At 45.4% G+C, this 16216-nt stretch overlaps 5 protein-coding genes across 5 annotated transcripts; 4 read left to right on the forward strand and 1 right to left on the reverse strand.

Moving 5' to 3' along the window:
* Positions 1-212: 212 nt before the first annotated feature.
* VTP01DRAFT_3962 (uncharacterized protein) lies at positions 213-1454 on the reverse strand (the record flags this gene model as incomplete). The annotated part of the gene is made up of 2 exons (XM_069382591.1): positions 213-440; positions 504-1454. 2 exons carry the CDS (start codon positions 1452-1454, stop codon positions 213-215), a joined length of 1179 nt encoding a protein of 392 aa, XP_069235896.1.
* A 161-nt stretch (positions 1455-1615) lies between these two features.
* VTP01DRAFT_3963 (uncharacterized protein) lies at positions 1616-6171 on the forward strand (the record flags this gene model as incomplete). The annotated part of the gene is made up of 22 exons (XM_069382592.1): positions 1616-1723; positions 1785-1982; positions 2045-2229; positions 2293-2410; positions 2472-2827; positions 2886-2980; positions 3043-3191; positions 3246-3310; positions 3363-3452; positions 3514-3660; positions 3718-3763; positions 3824-3896; positions 3960-4093; positions 4151-4336; positions 4397-4484; positions 4535-4719; positions 4787-4945; positions 4998-5060; positions 5125-5267; positions 5320-5836; positions 5896-6042; positions 6112-6171. 22 exons carry the CDS (start codon positions 1616-1618, stop codon positions 6169-6171), a joined length of 3312 nt encoding a protein of 1103 aa, XP_069235897.1.
* Positions 6172-6540: 369 nt separating this feature from the next.
* VTP01DRAFT_3964 (uncharacterized protein) lies at positions 6541-7623 on the forward strand (the record flags this gene model as incomplete). Its single annotated transcript, XM_069382593.1, has 2 exons — positions 6541-6575; positions 6639-7623. The coding sequence occupies 2 exons, from the start codon at positions 6541-6543 to the stop codon at positions 7621-7623; spliced, it is 1020 nt and encodes a 339-aa protein (XP_069235898.1).
* A 1149-nt stretch (positions 7624-8772) lies between these two features.
* Positions 8773-9357, forward strand: VTP01DRAFT_3965 (uncharacterized protein; the record flags this gene model as incomplete). The annotated part of the gene is made up of 1 exon (XM_069382594.1): positions 8773-9357. One exon carries the CDS (start codon positions 8773-8775, stop codon positions 9355-9357), a length of 585 nt encoding a protein of 194 aa, XP_069235899.1.
* A 1629-nt stretch (positions 9358-10986) lies between these two features.
* On the forward strand, positions 10987-16079 carry VTP01DRAFT_3966 (uncharacterized protein; the record flags this gene model as incomplete). Its single annotated transcript, XM_069382595.1, has 7 exons — positions 10987-12423; positions 12484-12629; positions 12688-12763; positions 12826-13654; positions 13714-14545; positions 14603-14685; positions 14746-16079. 7 exons carry the CDS (start codon positions 10987-10989, stop codon positions 16077-16079), a joined length of 4737 nt encoding a protein of 1578 aa, XP_069235900.1.
* Between the last annotated feature and the right edge of the window lie 137 nt (positions 16080-16216).

A 16216-nucleotide genomic window follows, 5' to 3' on the forward strand; every position in this document is an offset into this window, starting at 1 on the left:
CAAAGTTCAAGATTCATCTAATTATCTATATGCTTCCACTCATTCTGTACAGCAAACGAAAACACTTAGCACATACAAAACGTCGTACAAAAAGTTCCCTATGCATCAACATCATCATTGTTTAACATCATTCCACATGTATATGCCCTGAAAAAGCAGAAAATGCAAAAAGCTCTATGTATGATTTGTTGTTATTTAAATACACTTGTTCTTCATTTCCACAAACTATTTAACCAAGAACTCAATGATGGCTTGTTTTCCTGTTGCTCTTGCTGTACACTTGCAATTACGTCTTTTGCTTGCGTTGCCGATTCGCCAGTTTCTGATAAGCGTTGAATATTATCTCGATAATGCTCTGCAATTGTAACGTTGCCAAAGGCTTCTGCATACGTTACAGCCTGCCTGTAGTATTTCACAGCATTGTCAAAATCGCCTTTGAGCTGCATTGAAAAGCCAAAGTCAGCCAAATCTTCTTTCTCTCTCCTTCTCTCTCGCTTAAATACCTCTAGCAGCTTTCCAAGATTATTAGAAACAACTGCTCCGCATTCCTGACAGTCAGCAAGTTTTGCATCACTTTCAAGCCCTTTGGAAGATGATTCCAGCGAGGCTTGAGCCCAGCCCATTGCTTCGTCTATCTTGCCAACACCATACATGCATTCGGACAATTGGTTCTGAATGATAGCTTTCAGGCACAGCCACTGGTTGCCTGGACTGATGTCTGATTGTGGAACCTGTTTGAGAGCTTGTAGCAGCAGTGGCAAAGCCAATTTGAATTCTCCTTGGAGAGCATATACACTGGCTAGCGAACACATTGTGGTTACTTGTAACTGGTTTTGTTGTTGATCGTCATCGCTGCGCTTCTCATTGATGCTGTGTAAGGCCCAAACGAGGAATTCTTCGGCTTCTCGAAACTCGCCTATCCGCATGTACAAATCGCCCATCTTTTTAGCAGTGTCGATAGCAACAGGGGAATCTTTGGGCATATATTTCCACGCTCGAGCGTACTCGGAGAGCGCATCCAGTACGTTGCCTGCCCGGCGCTCGTCTTCAGCCAGACGTAGTCTTAAGTTGAGCATAAGCTCAGAATCCTCTGGCAACTTTTGCTCTAAAAGTGCAATGTCGAGCGCATATCGAACATAGTGCGCGGCTACTTCGTGGTCTGGAGCGACGGTCTCGCGGAAATAGGCACCGTGCAGCATCCGGCGTGCTCGACTATCGAGTTCCGGTGGTGTCGGTTCGCAGTACTTTTCAATGTACAGGTGGTAAGACTGAAAAGCGATCGTGCCCGTGACAGCCATTGCAAGCGCAGTGTAGCCGGTGTATTTGAACATTGTTTTAAGATCGCGTTGCAGCTGCTGGAAATGCCGCTTCATAGGGTTGGTTCTGTATTGAGGTCTAGGAGGCTGCTCGGCACGCAGTAATGGGTATAGGCGCCTGCTAGCTGATCGCAACATTGTTGGCTGGGTAAACTACAGTGTGGTGGGTGCTGTGCCTGAATGTTTTCGATTGACAGCTTGTAAATCCGAGCGGCGCATGGACGTCAATGTCGCCCGACGACCGACGCGCGCTGCCCCCTTTTTTCGTTAAATCTCGCGTCCTTCTCGCGTAACCCATAATGTCGATGGACATTGATGCCACGGAGTCGCTCCAATTCGATCTGCCAATCGTTCCAAGAAGCGGTTCTCGCTCCATTCCTGTAGACGAGCTGAAACGACGTCTTGAAGTAAGCGTCGCTGTGCGTTTCTTGAGTGAGAACAAAGCGTAACACGACTGCGGAAACATAGATCTTGGCCAAGGAGCTCCAGAGCCTTGATCAGGAAACCGTCGACAAGGACTCATTGTCTTCGTACGCTAAGGATCTCGTCGATTCGAGGGTACTCAACCACAGCAACAAGGCCGTCAAGGCGCTAGCAGCATGTTGCCTGTCTGATATGCTGCGACTATATGCTCCCGAGGCGCCATACACGCGGCCAGAACTCAAGGTACACAGTGTGTGAATAATGTAAACGCGACTGATCTGCTGTATACTGATAAGGAGCTGTAGAGTATATTCAACCTCTTCTTGTCACAACTGAAACAACTGGAATCACGTGAGAATCCAAACTTTGCATTTCATTTCTATTTGCTTGAAAACTTGTCAACTGTCAAGAGTATCATCATCATTTCAGACTTTGAAAATGCAGAAGAAATGGCTACAGAGTACTTTACCTGCTGCTTCAACGTTATCAGGTAAATTGCAACGTTGTTGTACAATGCATTGAACAAACAAAACAATAACCGATATGATTGTAGCAACGAACCACAACGAAACGTTCAAGTTTGCATGACGGAATTACTTGCACAAATTATAGAAGAAGTTGGTCCTATCTCTCAGGAATCGATTGAATTGTTGCTCGAGCAGTTTGAAAAGGCAAGTCATATTTTCTGTACTCGATGTATATTATATTCGCCTGTGCTGATTATATACGTAGACCAACGAAAACGATCCATGCTACATGATGGCACTTGATCTGTGCCGGGCGTGCACAGATGCACTTCAACGCCGTGTTTGCCAATACTTTTCCGATGTCCTTGTATCCATGAGTCGAAGCGAAGGATCCACAGAAGACGAAGAGGAGCTCAAAAAAGTACATCAACTTATTCAGCGCGTACACTCAGTGATTCCGGACTTGCTTCTCAATGTGATACCTCAGCTGGAAGAGGAAATGAAGGTCGATAACTTCCATGTTCGTCTATTAGCGACAGTGACAATTGGCAAAATGTTTGCTGAGGAAGGTACTGCATTGTTTCGTCAATATCCTAGTATCTGGAAAACATGGCTCGGCAGGTAAAATACCACATCAAGGTGCATTGTGTGTATCTGGTTTACTGACAAGTCATACAAGACGAAATGATAAGAGTGTCCAAATACGCGTAGAGTGGCTTCAAAGGTGTGGTGCTATCTATCAGCGACATGGTCAAACCATACCTGAATTGAATGGTAACAAAGTAGTGGAGAGTTACTTGGGAAGTGAATATACTGAACGGGTTCCTGCGACTTAGATTGTATCAAAGACAAAATGTCTGATCCGGAAGAGAAGGTTCGAGCAGCGGCTTGTCAAGTCATTGGAAATATGAATTTGCACGATATCCTGTACAGCATTGACAAGACCGTGTTGGAACAAGTATCGATGCGTTGCCGAGATAAAAAAGTAAAATAATTGAATAGACAACTGCGTATATCGTAAATCTAATAAGTTATATAGCAACCTGTTCGAAAAGAAGCTATGGCAACCCTTGGAGCTATCTACAACAGAGCTTTCCCGAGAATGTGAGTGATTGCCCTTCATAGAAAGCTATTACATTGCTAAATGTTCCAAAAGATACGAAGGTGATGATATTGTTATCAGTAAAGTTGGGTGGATACCCGATACTTTACTCAACTGCATGTACCTTGATGATTTGTCTGTGATGTAGGTTTATCGTGACTAATAATACAAGAATGACGTACTAATATTACAACTGTGCCTCCAGGTCTGCTCTCGAAAGCACATTGAACGCGTTTATTTTCCCGGAAAACATGGATGATGCAAGCAGGACTGAGCGACTGCTAAAGATTCATGCATCTCTCCAGCAGCGAGCGCGAGTTGCATTCTCCGCTTACTTAAGGCGACATAAGAGGTAACCACAAGTCCTAGCAGATGGAAATGAATTTGCGCTCAAAAAATTATCCCACAGCTTCGTACAGCTTTTATCAAAATATATTCAAACATGCTCCACAGAGGTAAGCTGGAAACAAACGAGTGGTCCTTAGAAATCCGATACCAACTGATCTTGCGATCAGGACGACATGACGGATATGGAAGCAGATTTAAATGCACAACAGCAAGCAGAAACTATTATTAAACACGTCTCATGTGAGTTGCAATGGTACCAACTACTCACTATAATACGTAAAGCTCATCTATGTGTCGTAACAGCACGATTTCCAGATGGGCCAAAGACTGCCAATGCCCTCAGACGACTACGAGAAGCTCAAAATATAGATACTATCCAATTACTCAGGACATGCATTGATCCTGAAGCTGAATACGACATCATTGTAAATGCAAGAGTAAGTCCGCAACATCTTTTAAGCCCGGACATCCATTTACTTAGTGATGCACCCAAGAAACAATTCGAACGCACCGTTCAAGATTTGATGCCTGGTATTCACGATGCGTTCCATGGCATTCTTAATCGAGCTTGCCTTGTAATCCTAAACAAGTCCGACATTCCCCATCTGTTCCAAGTTCTTCAAGACGCAAGATTACACAGGGATACCCGCAAAATTGAATCAGCCCAAGAATTGCTCAAGGTATCTATGTGATGTATAGAGACGTATCCGGAAGCAAAGTTTATTTACATGAGTTTGCAGGAAATCTCGACAATTTTCCCAGTAATGTATCAAAACTACGCACATCAGGTTGTATCATTGCTGCTGGCCGAAACGGATCCAAATACAGGTGCGAGATGGCTTTCAATTTACTTCTTCAGTTGCTAATCAATTTCCCAGTAAATGGATCACTTGAGCTGCTTGCAAACATAAGCACGACTAACGCCCGATTTGAACTATTCGATGGCGAGATGCTGAATCAAATATGTAACTTTATTCGAACTGGAACAGTGGAACAAGCACGACACGCAGCCATCATAATCAGCAACACAGACGCATCTGATTTGCGTGCTGATATCATCGAGGTGAATACCGAAAAGAAGGATGAAAAGTATCTTCTAAAAATGCAAATGCTTACTCAGAAGCCCGTAGACTGCGTGTAGAGATTTGAAAGTAGATGATCCAAAATTGGTTGTCAAACTATCGTGCCTCGCTGAATTTGCATTGTACAAGGCTGCAGAGCTATCGCACAAAATCTTGCCTTTGTTGGAATATATCAAAGGCACGTTGATGGAGCAAAAAACACCACCAGTATGTATTGAAGAAAAACGTATTTACAACAATGATTAATCGATACTTTTAGGACGAAAATCAAAACACAGAATGGCTTGAATATAACCTTTTACCTGATTCCTCAAAAGGAAAGGTATGCAGAATAATATTGATAATCTTTTTGAAGATTTGGTTTTGACACGCATTGCCCTTGTAAGCTCGCAGCTTTGCAAGTCTTGGTGAACTATCTTGTTGCTACAAAAGATGAAGAGCATCCTGACATGCTTGCGGACCGTATTTTTGCGCTCTTGTGGGAATGCCTTGATCTATCCTGCGACGTCGCAGTTACCAACAATACCAGGTAAAACCATCTTCTGATTTTGAAAGTATCTCAAATATTAATGAGCCTCCAGCGCTGCGGAAACATCCCATTTGCGATTGGCCGCTGCGCAGTCTATTATCAAGTTAGCGCATCTGGAACCCTACGAACAAGAACTGACAGTGACAAAATTCGAGCGTCTGGCGCTTACTGTACAGGACAGTTGTTACTATGTGCGCGCCATGTTTGCTGAGACCCTCATGAAAGGTTTGAAGCTGAACCAAATCCATCCGAGATACTTTGCTCTTCTGTTTTTATACGCACATGAACCAGAGTCCGATTTGATCAAGCAAATCAAAAACTATATCAAGAGGCGTGCAGCGGCTGAAAAAGGACATTCGACTATCATGGAGACATCGTTCGTTGTGCTTATGCACATTTTGGCACATCATCCGGACTTCACTGTAGCGAACGACGACCTTATGCTCTTTGTTCACTACTTTGAATTCTATCTATCCTGCATAGCTACCCCGGATAATGTTTCCTTCTTGTATCACGTGGCGCAAAAGATCAAATCGTCCCGAGATATGGTTTCCCCGGAACACAGCCAGGCAAGTATCGGAAACCATGGAACGTTGGTTGTAGACCACCGTGTTAACTTGCTTTTTAGAATTCATACATTCTATGTGATTTGGCGAGCTATTTGATAAAGAAGAAATGTGAGGAATCATCGTGGCCGCTGAACGTCTATCCCCAACGGATAAATTTGCAGTCTAAGCTGTACAAGGCGCTACCGGCTGGTGAGATCCAGCAACGCGTAAGTCGCCAACTAGTGTGTAACACTGCTCATGACGACAACGACTCACGCGTCATTCTTTGCTTATAGAATCTAATGAATAACTTCCTTCCACCTACATTCATGAAATTGTTGACAGGAAAAAAGTAAAATGCCCTTCGTTTTACTATGCAGAGCATAGAACGGATGATCATTTGTCTTTAAGACGTGGATCTAATTTCGGAAAGTGGGAACGAAAGAATGCATGATCTATCTGCTGTTGTGGGATGGCAGCCAGAGTGTGAACCAAGTGAGAACCCAGATTACATTTCATTGCAAGAATACGCTTTTCCAAAAGAGGTCGCTGCCGGAAAAAAAAATCTGCAGTGCATGGGACCTTTGGTGTCCGAATCTTCCCGCACCAGCAGCAGAAAAAAAAAGATGATCTAGTACGCGCCAAACCCTATATAAAGGGCATAGAGAACCTTTCTGTGAAAAAGCACTCCTTTTCCATCTCTTTCTAACAAAAAACAAAAGAACATGTCGACTGATAAGATTACTTGCCTCTTGAACTGGTAACACTGCCTAGCGTGACATCCTGATATGCAACTGATCTAATTGCCTTTTGCAACGCGCAGGCACGCGACTCCCTACCATCTCCCCATCTTTTTGGCTGAGAAGCTCAAGTTTTTCGAGGATGAAGGCATCAAGGTGGCCATTCTTGAGCCCAACAACCCATCCGATGTGACAGAGATCATTGGCTCGGGCAAGGTCGACTTGGGATGCAAGGCCATGATCCATACCATTGCCGGCAAGGCGCGTGGTTTCCCCATCAAGTCCATGGGTACGCTGCTGGACGAGCCCTTCACCGGCGTAGTCTACCTCAAGTCGTGCAGCGGTATCACCAACGACTTTCAGAGCTTGCGGGGCAAGCGCATTGGCTACGTTGGTGAGTTTGGCAAGGTCCAGCTCGACGAACTCACTCGTTATTATGGCATGACACCCGAGGATTACACTGCCGTGCGCGTGGGAATGAATGTTACTGGCGCTATCATCCGCGGCGAGATTGATGCCGGTATCGGTCTCGAGAACGTGCAGATGGTAGAACTTGAAGAATGGTCTGTCCAGCAAGGCCGTTCCCGCGACGATGTATGCATGCTCCGCATTGACGAGTTGGCCGAGCTTGGCTGCTGCTGCTTCTGTTCCATTCTCATGATTGCCAACGAGCAGTTTATGGCCGAGAATCCTGAAAAATGCAAGGCATTCATGAAGGCCGTTAAGCGCGCCGCTGATGTCATGTTCCAGGACCCTGTCAAGGCATATGAATTATTCTGTGAAATGAAGCCTATCATGGCATCGGACGTCAACCGCAAGATCTTCCAGCGTTCCTTCCGCTACTTCTCGCGCGATCTCAAGAACGTTCAGCGCGACTGGGACAAGGTCACCAACTACTGCAAACGTCTCGGTATTATCAAGCAGGACTTCGTTCAGAACATGACCAACGAGTTTTTGACCTGGGAGATGCTGCCCGAGTCTACTCCCGGTATTGAGCCAACCACCGTCGACACCGGTGTCGTACCTGGTTACTGCAGCTCCTGCCGCTCTACCGCTGTCCACGCCTAAGCCAGTGTCAAGGTAATGTAATTTTCAATCAAGTTGCATTGTTTGCAGTCTGCTAACCAAAGAAACCGGGTTGGACGGGATCTTGCCGATCCCATTCCATTTTATTTCCCTTATTTCATCCACATTTAGGTGAAATGCAAGTGGTCATCCCTAGGGGTGCTCGACACTTTCGGTGCTGGGCTGAGAAATACTCTCATAACCTGATCAGGGTAATTCCTGCGAAGGGAAGGGAATGAACCGCTTTGTTTTCATCGCTTTGAATAAAATTTTTGTTTTCCATTGAGAATTGTTCTTATCATGTTTGATGTGGTGACCGCTCTTCTCCGATGTAACAGCGACAAGTATCGGGATAGAATGCCATATTAGCCCAGTTGCAGATATTCGATGGATGCTGCACAAATGTAATAAGTATCAGTTGAAAGAGATCATGAGTCGAATATCATAAGACACATCGATTATCTGGATCGAGATCGGATATTTCCCAGAATTTCTTGCTTTGTTTGTTCCATTATATCATTTTTTACATACAAGATATCGAACGAGACCACCATCGAGCAGTGTAGGTACTAATTATAGCCGTTTCTTGCGAGCCATGCGGCGCGTCAAATGTAGAAACCAAAGGGATGTCGACAAAGAGGGCTCAGCACGGAAATCTAGGAAGACATCCATTTGGTGCAGAGAACAATGCATCAGGGTGCTACACAGGAAGCGGCTTGTGTTACTGTGTGGCCTTGGCTTCTGGGCAAGGAGACAGTACAAATCAACGGAAATTACAAGATGCTAGTATAGGGACTTTTGTCTACTGAAGCGGCTGCTTACTTAACAGAGCAGTGCTCTGTTGTAGACAATGGGTATCATCTATCCACATGCTCTGCAAATGCTTCGTAAGGTCAAGTGACGGCCCGGAAAGCACTTTCCAGCTTCCCGCTTAAATAGTTCAAAAAAGGGAATACTGTAGGTGGGCGTTGTCGCACACCCGCAGCGTGGGTATGCGTATGTGTGTACGTCATGTTTCTTTTTGGTTACTTTTCCATTGTAACAAAGAGAGACTATATTTTTCATCTTTCTTCTTCTCACTCTTTATCGCTACTTGTCTCTCTCACTCTCACTCTCACTCTCTCTCTCTCTCTCTCTCTCTGCTCCTTTACAATGTCGTTCTACAAAACATCCGCCGAGAAACGGGCCTCGATATCAATGCTAACTTCATCAGATGGCTCTGCTCGACGATGGTTTGGCATGCCCAGCCGAGCACCTCCTCCTACAGCCCAAAAGGACAGAGCTAATAAGCCAGGTCGATTATCCATTGCAGGTGTTTCCATGACTTCACTGTCATCGTCGTCTTCTCCTTCACCTACCAGCGCCTCTTCTTCTCCACGCAGCAGCATGCGCCGCCGCCTCTCCTCCTTTTTTTCATCTACATCCCCGATAAGACTCGTTCCAGAAAGACCACCTCAAGTTCTCGAGGAAGAAGAGAAAACTGAAATAGCAGTCGATGCCAAATTACCATCACCCCCGCCATCACCTCCCGTCAATACCAACAGCAGATCTCCTCCTTCTTTTTCTTCTCCTGATATTATCGTACCAGAAGAAAAACCGATACCACCCCGACAACAGCTGGATCTTGCACATACAGTCCGTGCCCAGCTCGGCAATGTTTTCCAAGACATCGATGGCGAAATTGAACGTGAATGGGAAGTTCGTCGCAAAGATCTGCAGCGCTCGCTGATGATCTGAAAAGGGAAAAATAAAAGACAAACAAAGAATAAACATTGTAAAAATAGCAGCACGCAACTTCCTCTCTCTCGTACAACACTTTACATTTTTTCGGCATGAAAACAACCAGTTTAAATAAAACAACAAGGACACTTGAACCGAATTTTCACATTATTGCAAAGGATTATAGTTGTTGTCAATTTCTTTTCTCTTGTCTGTTGTCTATCTTGTCGATGACAGCGGACGGAAAATATGTAATATATGCAACGTAAACAAAAAGGGCAATATATTTCTTTCCTACGCGCAGCTGCCAAGATTCTATGTACTGTATCCGTTTATCCTCCACTGCTATGTAAAAAGCTACTACGTATGTTCTTCTAATTTATTAAAGAAATCGTGGACTGTTCTTCGGATGGTATTACCTAGGACATGCGTGTGTGGATTGTAAGTTTCCAAGCCAACAGCAGTGACTGTGTGCTGACATTCTGCTGTCAAAGTACTCTGGTCGTCAAACTAAAATGTAATAGCGTCTGTATATCATATTCATATGTTTCTTAGGCGCAGGATGTTGAAAATTTTCATTTTGCGGAGACTCTTTTGGCTCATGAAAAGGAAAGTTCTGCAGAGGTATGCCTCGTGCATGTACATGGAAGATGATGCTGGGATAAGGAAGCTGTAAGCGACCTCTGTGGGACTGATGTTGCTAATTATAGCCCGTATGTTCTCGGCGGCCTGAGCAAGAGACCACAAAGATGTAGATACATGTGTGTGGACATCTGCTCGCTGCAGTTAACCCTCTCAAGTGCCGTCGATCCTTCGTGCCTCTACTTCCTAGTCAGTGTTAGCTTGGTCTGATAGATGAGCGTATTCCGGTTCTTGTTGCACAAGAACGTTGCAAAGCACATTTAAAGTGTGTATGACGTTCCTTCTAGCGGCGTGTTGCCTGGGTCGAACGCGTCGCCGCTAGTCGCTGCTGCTAAAAAAGTGGGTGCAAGCACGGTCTGCAGAGTCCACTAAAGGTAAATAGCTTTTGGATATTGTTTGCTGAGATCAAAGAAGACCGGATACTGTCGGTTAGAAGATGGCTAAACTTGCACCCAACGGCCGGATAAAGGTACGCTGTGGACAATGGAAGCACGAGTGGGGACAATAAGTAAAAGGAGAAAAAGAGATCTGTGAGGCCATGGAGCGTTATACGCGCCACAGAGGTAGTAAGGCTACACGTGCATAAGGTTGCACGACCGAGTGTCATCAGCACTCCGCTCGAGGGCATTGAGCGCGGCTTGCAATTTTTCGAAATGGAGATACTGACATGGTGATAACGTTGTACTTTATTATTTTCGCCTAATCACCCCGTTCACAGAGATGGCACGCAGAGTCTCCTTATAAAGAAGTAGCTGATCAACCGAATATTGGGTCCTTAATGGCGCAGGAATGAACTAGGGCCTTCCAATCAATTACTGCCATCCCTATTTTCGTTACTCAACAAACTTGTCCTTTTGTGGCCCATTTTCTTCCTTTCCTCTTGTTCTTCTCAAGCTTGTGTATATACTCTCTTTTTCTTCCCTGCTCTCTGCATACTTGTCTCCCCTACCCCTCTCTGTTCCATAATACCACTCTCTCCCGGTCCCTTCCTTAATATATACCGTTATGACTGCCGGTCCCTGGGCAAAGCTGTCTCAGCTCTTTAATAGACCAGATTCACCGCACCACTTTAGGTCCAAAAAGAAGAACCCTTTCCCGACAGCATCTACCGAGGGGAGGACGATCTATGTCAACACAGAGATTCCAGACGATCAACTCGACGACTATGGCCAGCCGATACGAGTCTATGCGACAAACAAAATTCGTACGGCAAAGTACACCTGGTACACCTTCCTGCCAAAGAACTTGTTCGAGCAGTTTAGAGGAATCGCCAACCTGTACTTTTTGTTTCTCGTCATTTTACAAATGTTTCCAATCTTTAGCACCTCGGCATCTCCGGTACTTGTCGTGCTTCCGCTTGCCGCTATCCTGATTATCACAGGTGCAAAGGATGCGTTCGAAGACAACAAACGTCACAAGACAGACGAGAGTGTCAACAAAGCAATCACATACACCTTGTCGGATTGGACAAACGTGAATGTGCCTGTATACAAAGTGCCGCGCTGGCGAAGATGGCTCAAATCCATTGGGCACTGGTTCAAAAGCCTGTTCAGGTCCAGTCAGGAACAGGACGATTTATATGCCGCCAGTCGCGTTTCCACCGTATACAGTCAGTATCACCCATCAGATAGACTCGAGATCCCCAAAACACACTCACCGCTTCGAGATACCTTTCGCTCGAGCACCAACAGTTTCAAACGAGTCTTTGCCAAGAAAAAACGAAAAATGCCGTACCGCCCAGGTCAAATCCCTCACTCGGTACTCCGACGCTCAATGATGGAACCAAAGCCGGCAGCAGCAGCAGCAGATCCTCGAAAAGAAAAGCTCCGCAGCTCGCTCGCAAGGCAACCGCTCGACAAGCGGTGGAAACGCACGCGGTGGCAAGACTTGCGGGTCGGCGACTTTGTTTATCTACGAAACGACGACGCTGTGCCGGCTGACATTGTCGTATTATCAACTTCTGAACCGGATGGACTCTGCTATGTAGAAACGCAAAACTTGGATGGTGAAACAAATCTAAAAATTATGCGCTCTCTCCAGGCGACAAACGAGATCAACACTGTCGACGACTGCAAGCGCTCAAAATTCTACATTGAAAGCGAGCCGCCTCACGCCAATCTTTACTCGTACAACGGAGTTCTCAAGTGGAAGATTGAGATGGATACCATAAATGAAGAAGGAGAGGAAATTAAAGGAGTGCCGTTATCACCCTCGCAGACAATACCCGAAGAAGACGAAGAGGAAGAAGATGAAGACGCAGTATCTCACGAGAAGACTGAAGCCATCACAAGCAGCAGCGTTTTGCTGCGCGGCTGCGTGTTAAGAAACACAGGCTGGGTCATTGGTCTTGTGCTTTTCACTGGCAACGAGACAAAAATCATGCTAAATTCAGGCAAAACACCAAGCAAGCGTAGTAAAATCGAAAAAGCTACCAACCCTCACGTGAGTAATGTAAATAATCAGACATATCAACATCTTACTCATTGCCTTTTTATCTGCTAGGTCATTGTCAATTTTGTACTTTTATTCATTCTTTGTCTCATTTGCTCCATTGCAGCAAGCATCGTATATTCAAGCCATACATCATCCACTTACTTTGAAACTCCTGACGCGGAAAGTGCCAGCATGGAAGGTTTCCTCATGTTCTGGTAAGTGCAGATAGGAAAGAGTTATGTAAAAACTGTATGTAACGCATGTATACAAAAGGACTACACTCGTCATTTACCAAAACATCATACCCATTTCTTTGTATATATCTGTACAAATTGTCAAGACTGCTGCTGTAAGACTGCACCGAAAAAATATTGCTACCGTCCACTCTCGATTTAACATTGCGAATACTAGGCATATTTCATCCACACCGACCTGGAAATGTACAATGAAGAGTCGGACCAACCTTGCATACCGAAGACATGGAACATATCAGACGACCTGGGCCAGATCGAGTATATCTTTTCAGACAAAACAGGTACTCTCACGCAAAACATCATGGAGTTCAGGCGCTGCACCGTGAACGGTGTCGTGTACGGTCTGGGTGAAACAGAGGCATCTCTAGGCGCCAAGAAACGCGATAATCCGAACGGAGTCGACACAACCGTGGCGGATGCTATTGACCTCGACAAGTCACGTCAAGAAATGCTGTTAAAGCAGAGCGAACTTTTCAATCACAAATATGCAAACCCGCGCTCACCTTTTGTGGATCCAGCTGTGTACGATGATCTCTCAGCCCAGAATGCTCAGTCGCAAAGCTTGATCCATTTTTTCTCTGCATTGGCACTCTGCCACACAGTTATCCCTGAAGTACCGGATCCCGATAATCCAAACAATATCGTGTACAAAGCACAGTCGCCTGACGAAGCTGCCTTGGTGGCAGCAGCTCGGGATGTTGGCTTTACCTTTGTTGCAAGAGAACATGATACTGTTTTCATTGATGCTCTTGGAGAGTCCCGCCAGTTTACTTTGCTCAACGTCCTAGAATTCAACTCGACGAGGAAACGAATGAGTGTCATTTTACGGTCGCCACAGGACGGCAGCATTGTCCTTTTGTGTAAAGGTGCAGACTCTGTCATCTATGAACGTTTGTCAGAGAATCTCAGCGACGATGAAGCTGGAGAAAACCAGAAACGGTTGCGAGAAGAGACACTGAACCATCTTGGAGTTTTCGCGAATGAAGGTAAATGATTTGATTATAAAGCATCTGAGCTGCCCACCAACCATGTTTTCATTTGCTAGGTCTTCGAACTCTATGCATTGCTACTCGAATGCTCACAGAGCAGGAATATCAAGAGTGGGCAGCGCGATACAAGCAGGCAGCAAACAGTATCAGTAACCGCGACGAGCAAATCGAAGCTGTATGCGATGAGATTGAGCGGTCTCTTACATTGATTGGCGGTACAGCCATTGAAGACAAACTGCAGGAAGGTGTGCCAGAAACAATCGGCGTCCTCGCACAAGCAGGCATCAAGATATGGGTCTTGACTGGCGATAAGATAGAAACTGCTATCAACATTGGTTTTGCATGCAATCTGCTGACCAAAGATATGCTGCTGATCAGCGTAAATGGCCGCGATGAGCAAGATACACTCGAGCAGATACGACGATCACAAGAAGAAGTACGAAGCAAATCATCGTACCAGAAATGTGCACTAGTTATCGACGGTGAATCTTTAAAATACGCTCTCGAACCTCCATGCAAACCCGAGCTGCTGAAACTAGGCACGCAGTGCATGGCTGTCATATGCTGCCGTGTCAGTCCTATGCAAAAAGCTAAAGTCGTGAACCTAGTCAAGAAAGGCTTAAAAGTCATGACGCTTGCTATTGGGGACGGAGCCAACGACGTCTCCATGATTCAAGAGGCGAACGTGGGTGTGGGCATCTCTGGTCAAGAGGGCAGGCAGGCAGTCATGGCATCGGACTATGCAATCGCTCAGTTTAGATATCTAAGCAAGCTGTTGCTTGTCCATGGCCGATGGTCTTATTTGCGCACATCTGAGATGATCTTTACCTTTTTCTACAAGAACATCATGTGGACTCTAGTACTATTTTGGTACCAGCTCTTCTGCGGGTAGCTCGATCTTTCTTGCAGCATGGTTGGACGCATGAACTAAAAATTTTTGCACAGGTTCTCGGGTACAATGATGTTTGATTACTCGTATATTACTCTGTACAACCTTGTCTTTACTTCACTTCCATGTATCTTTGCAGGTAGGTCTAACTTGAACGGCAAATTTAGTGTGAGGTTTGGCTGACATTCCAGGGTGCTAGGCGTTCTCGATCAAGACTTGAAAGCAAAATACTCATTCAAGTATCCTCAACTGTACTTGATGGGCATACGCAACGACAAGTTCCGCACGTCCCGGTTTTACTTGACAGTCTTTGATGCGATCTATCAATCTGCCATTTGCTTTGGCGTGCCGTATATGCTTTTTGTCCGAGGCAAAATGAGTCCAAACGGATACGATACAGAGGGTGTGTACGAATTGGGTACGTTTATTGCCGGCATTGCTGTGGTGGTTGCAAATGGGCTCGTTGGGTTCACGATCTTCAGCTGGACTTGGGTGATGGTTGCAGTTATTGTGCTTTCATCAGCAACGTTCTTTATTTGGACCGCCATCTATGCAAAGTTTATGACATTCACGTTTTACGGCGAAGACATCTTGTTCAGAGAGGGCAACTTTTGGCTATGTCTCATTGTCACGTTTGCAATTTGCATGCTACCACGATACGCGACGAAATACTATCTGCACATGAGCAAGCCTTTCGATAACGACATTGTCCGCGAAATGGTTCTTTGCGGCCCATCGGATAAAAGAAAGAGCAGACGCAAGACAAAGACTCCTTTGGAAGAAGAAATGCCTATCACACTCGCACGTACCCACAGCGAAGCATCTACCGCATTCAAATCCGAAAACATTGCAATGGATTCTTATTACGACGAAGAAAATGCGTTCGATTTGGCACAGCCTCTTCCAGCCAAGACTCATAGCCGTCTCGGCCGCTCTGACACTGTAGCTTCACGTCGTACAGAAATTATGCACATGGGCTCTGGCAAGCGGTCCTCCTTTACAGGCTTTGCTTATTCCTCTGACGATGCGTCAGTGTTCGATCGCTACAGACAATCTGTGTACCGGCATCACAACATCCTCTCACAACTTCGAGGCCGCAGCTCTATCGTGACACTTTCAACAATTACCGCGCATGAGCGCGAATCCATGGAGCCGGAAGATTGGATGCCAATGGAAGCATTCCGGCTACGCAGATACGAGACAGCGCCTGAAGCTGGAAGCATGACAGAACGCAATAAAAAATCCAGTCTTGGGTGGAAGATGATGAAGGCTATGAAGCAACGAATCTCTTCCAACAATAACAACAACAAGAATCAACAAGATAACCACCACCAACAGCAGCGCCTCCCATCTGATCATCACATTCAGCATTTGCAAGTTGCAGAAGGCTACAGTAGCTTAGCATCATCCTCATCTGATTTACAACAGCCATTTTTGAGCCACGCATCCTCATCGTCCTCACCACCGTCAACGGGAGAAGAGGAGACCGAAATGGTAGATATTCGGCGTCATTCCCCTTCTCCTCCGAGCTAATCATTTGTACAAAATTAAAAATCAATTACGCAAATCTACATTGTTCACCAAATAAGAAAGACGATCTTGGCATAGTCTATTTATCTTTCCACTTTCAAATCGATTCTTCTGAGTCTTTTCCTGCCGTTCCGTTGCTA

Source organism: Rhizomucor pusillus, assembly GCF_041956525.1.
Source record: "Rhizomucor pusillus strain CBS 183.67 unplaced genomic scaffold VTP01scaffold_19, whole genome shotgun sequence".
NCBI classification, from domain to species: domain Eukaryota; kingdom Fungi; phylum Mucoromycota; class Mucoromycetes; order Mucorales; family Lichtheimiaceae; genus Rhizomucor; species Rhizomucor pusillus.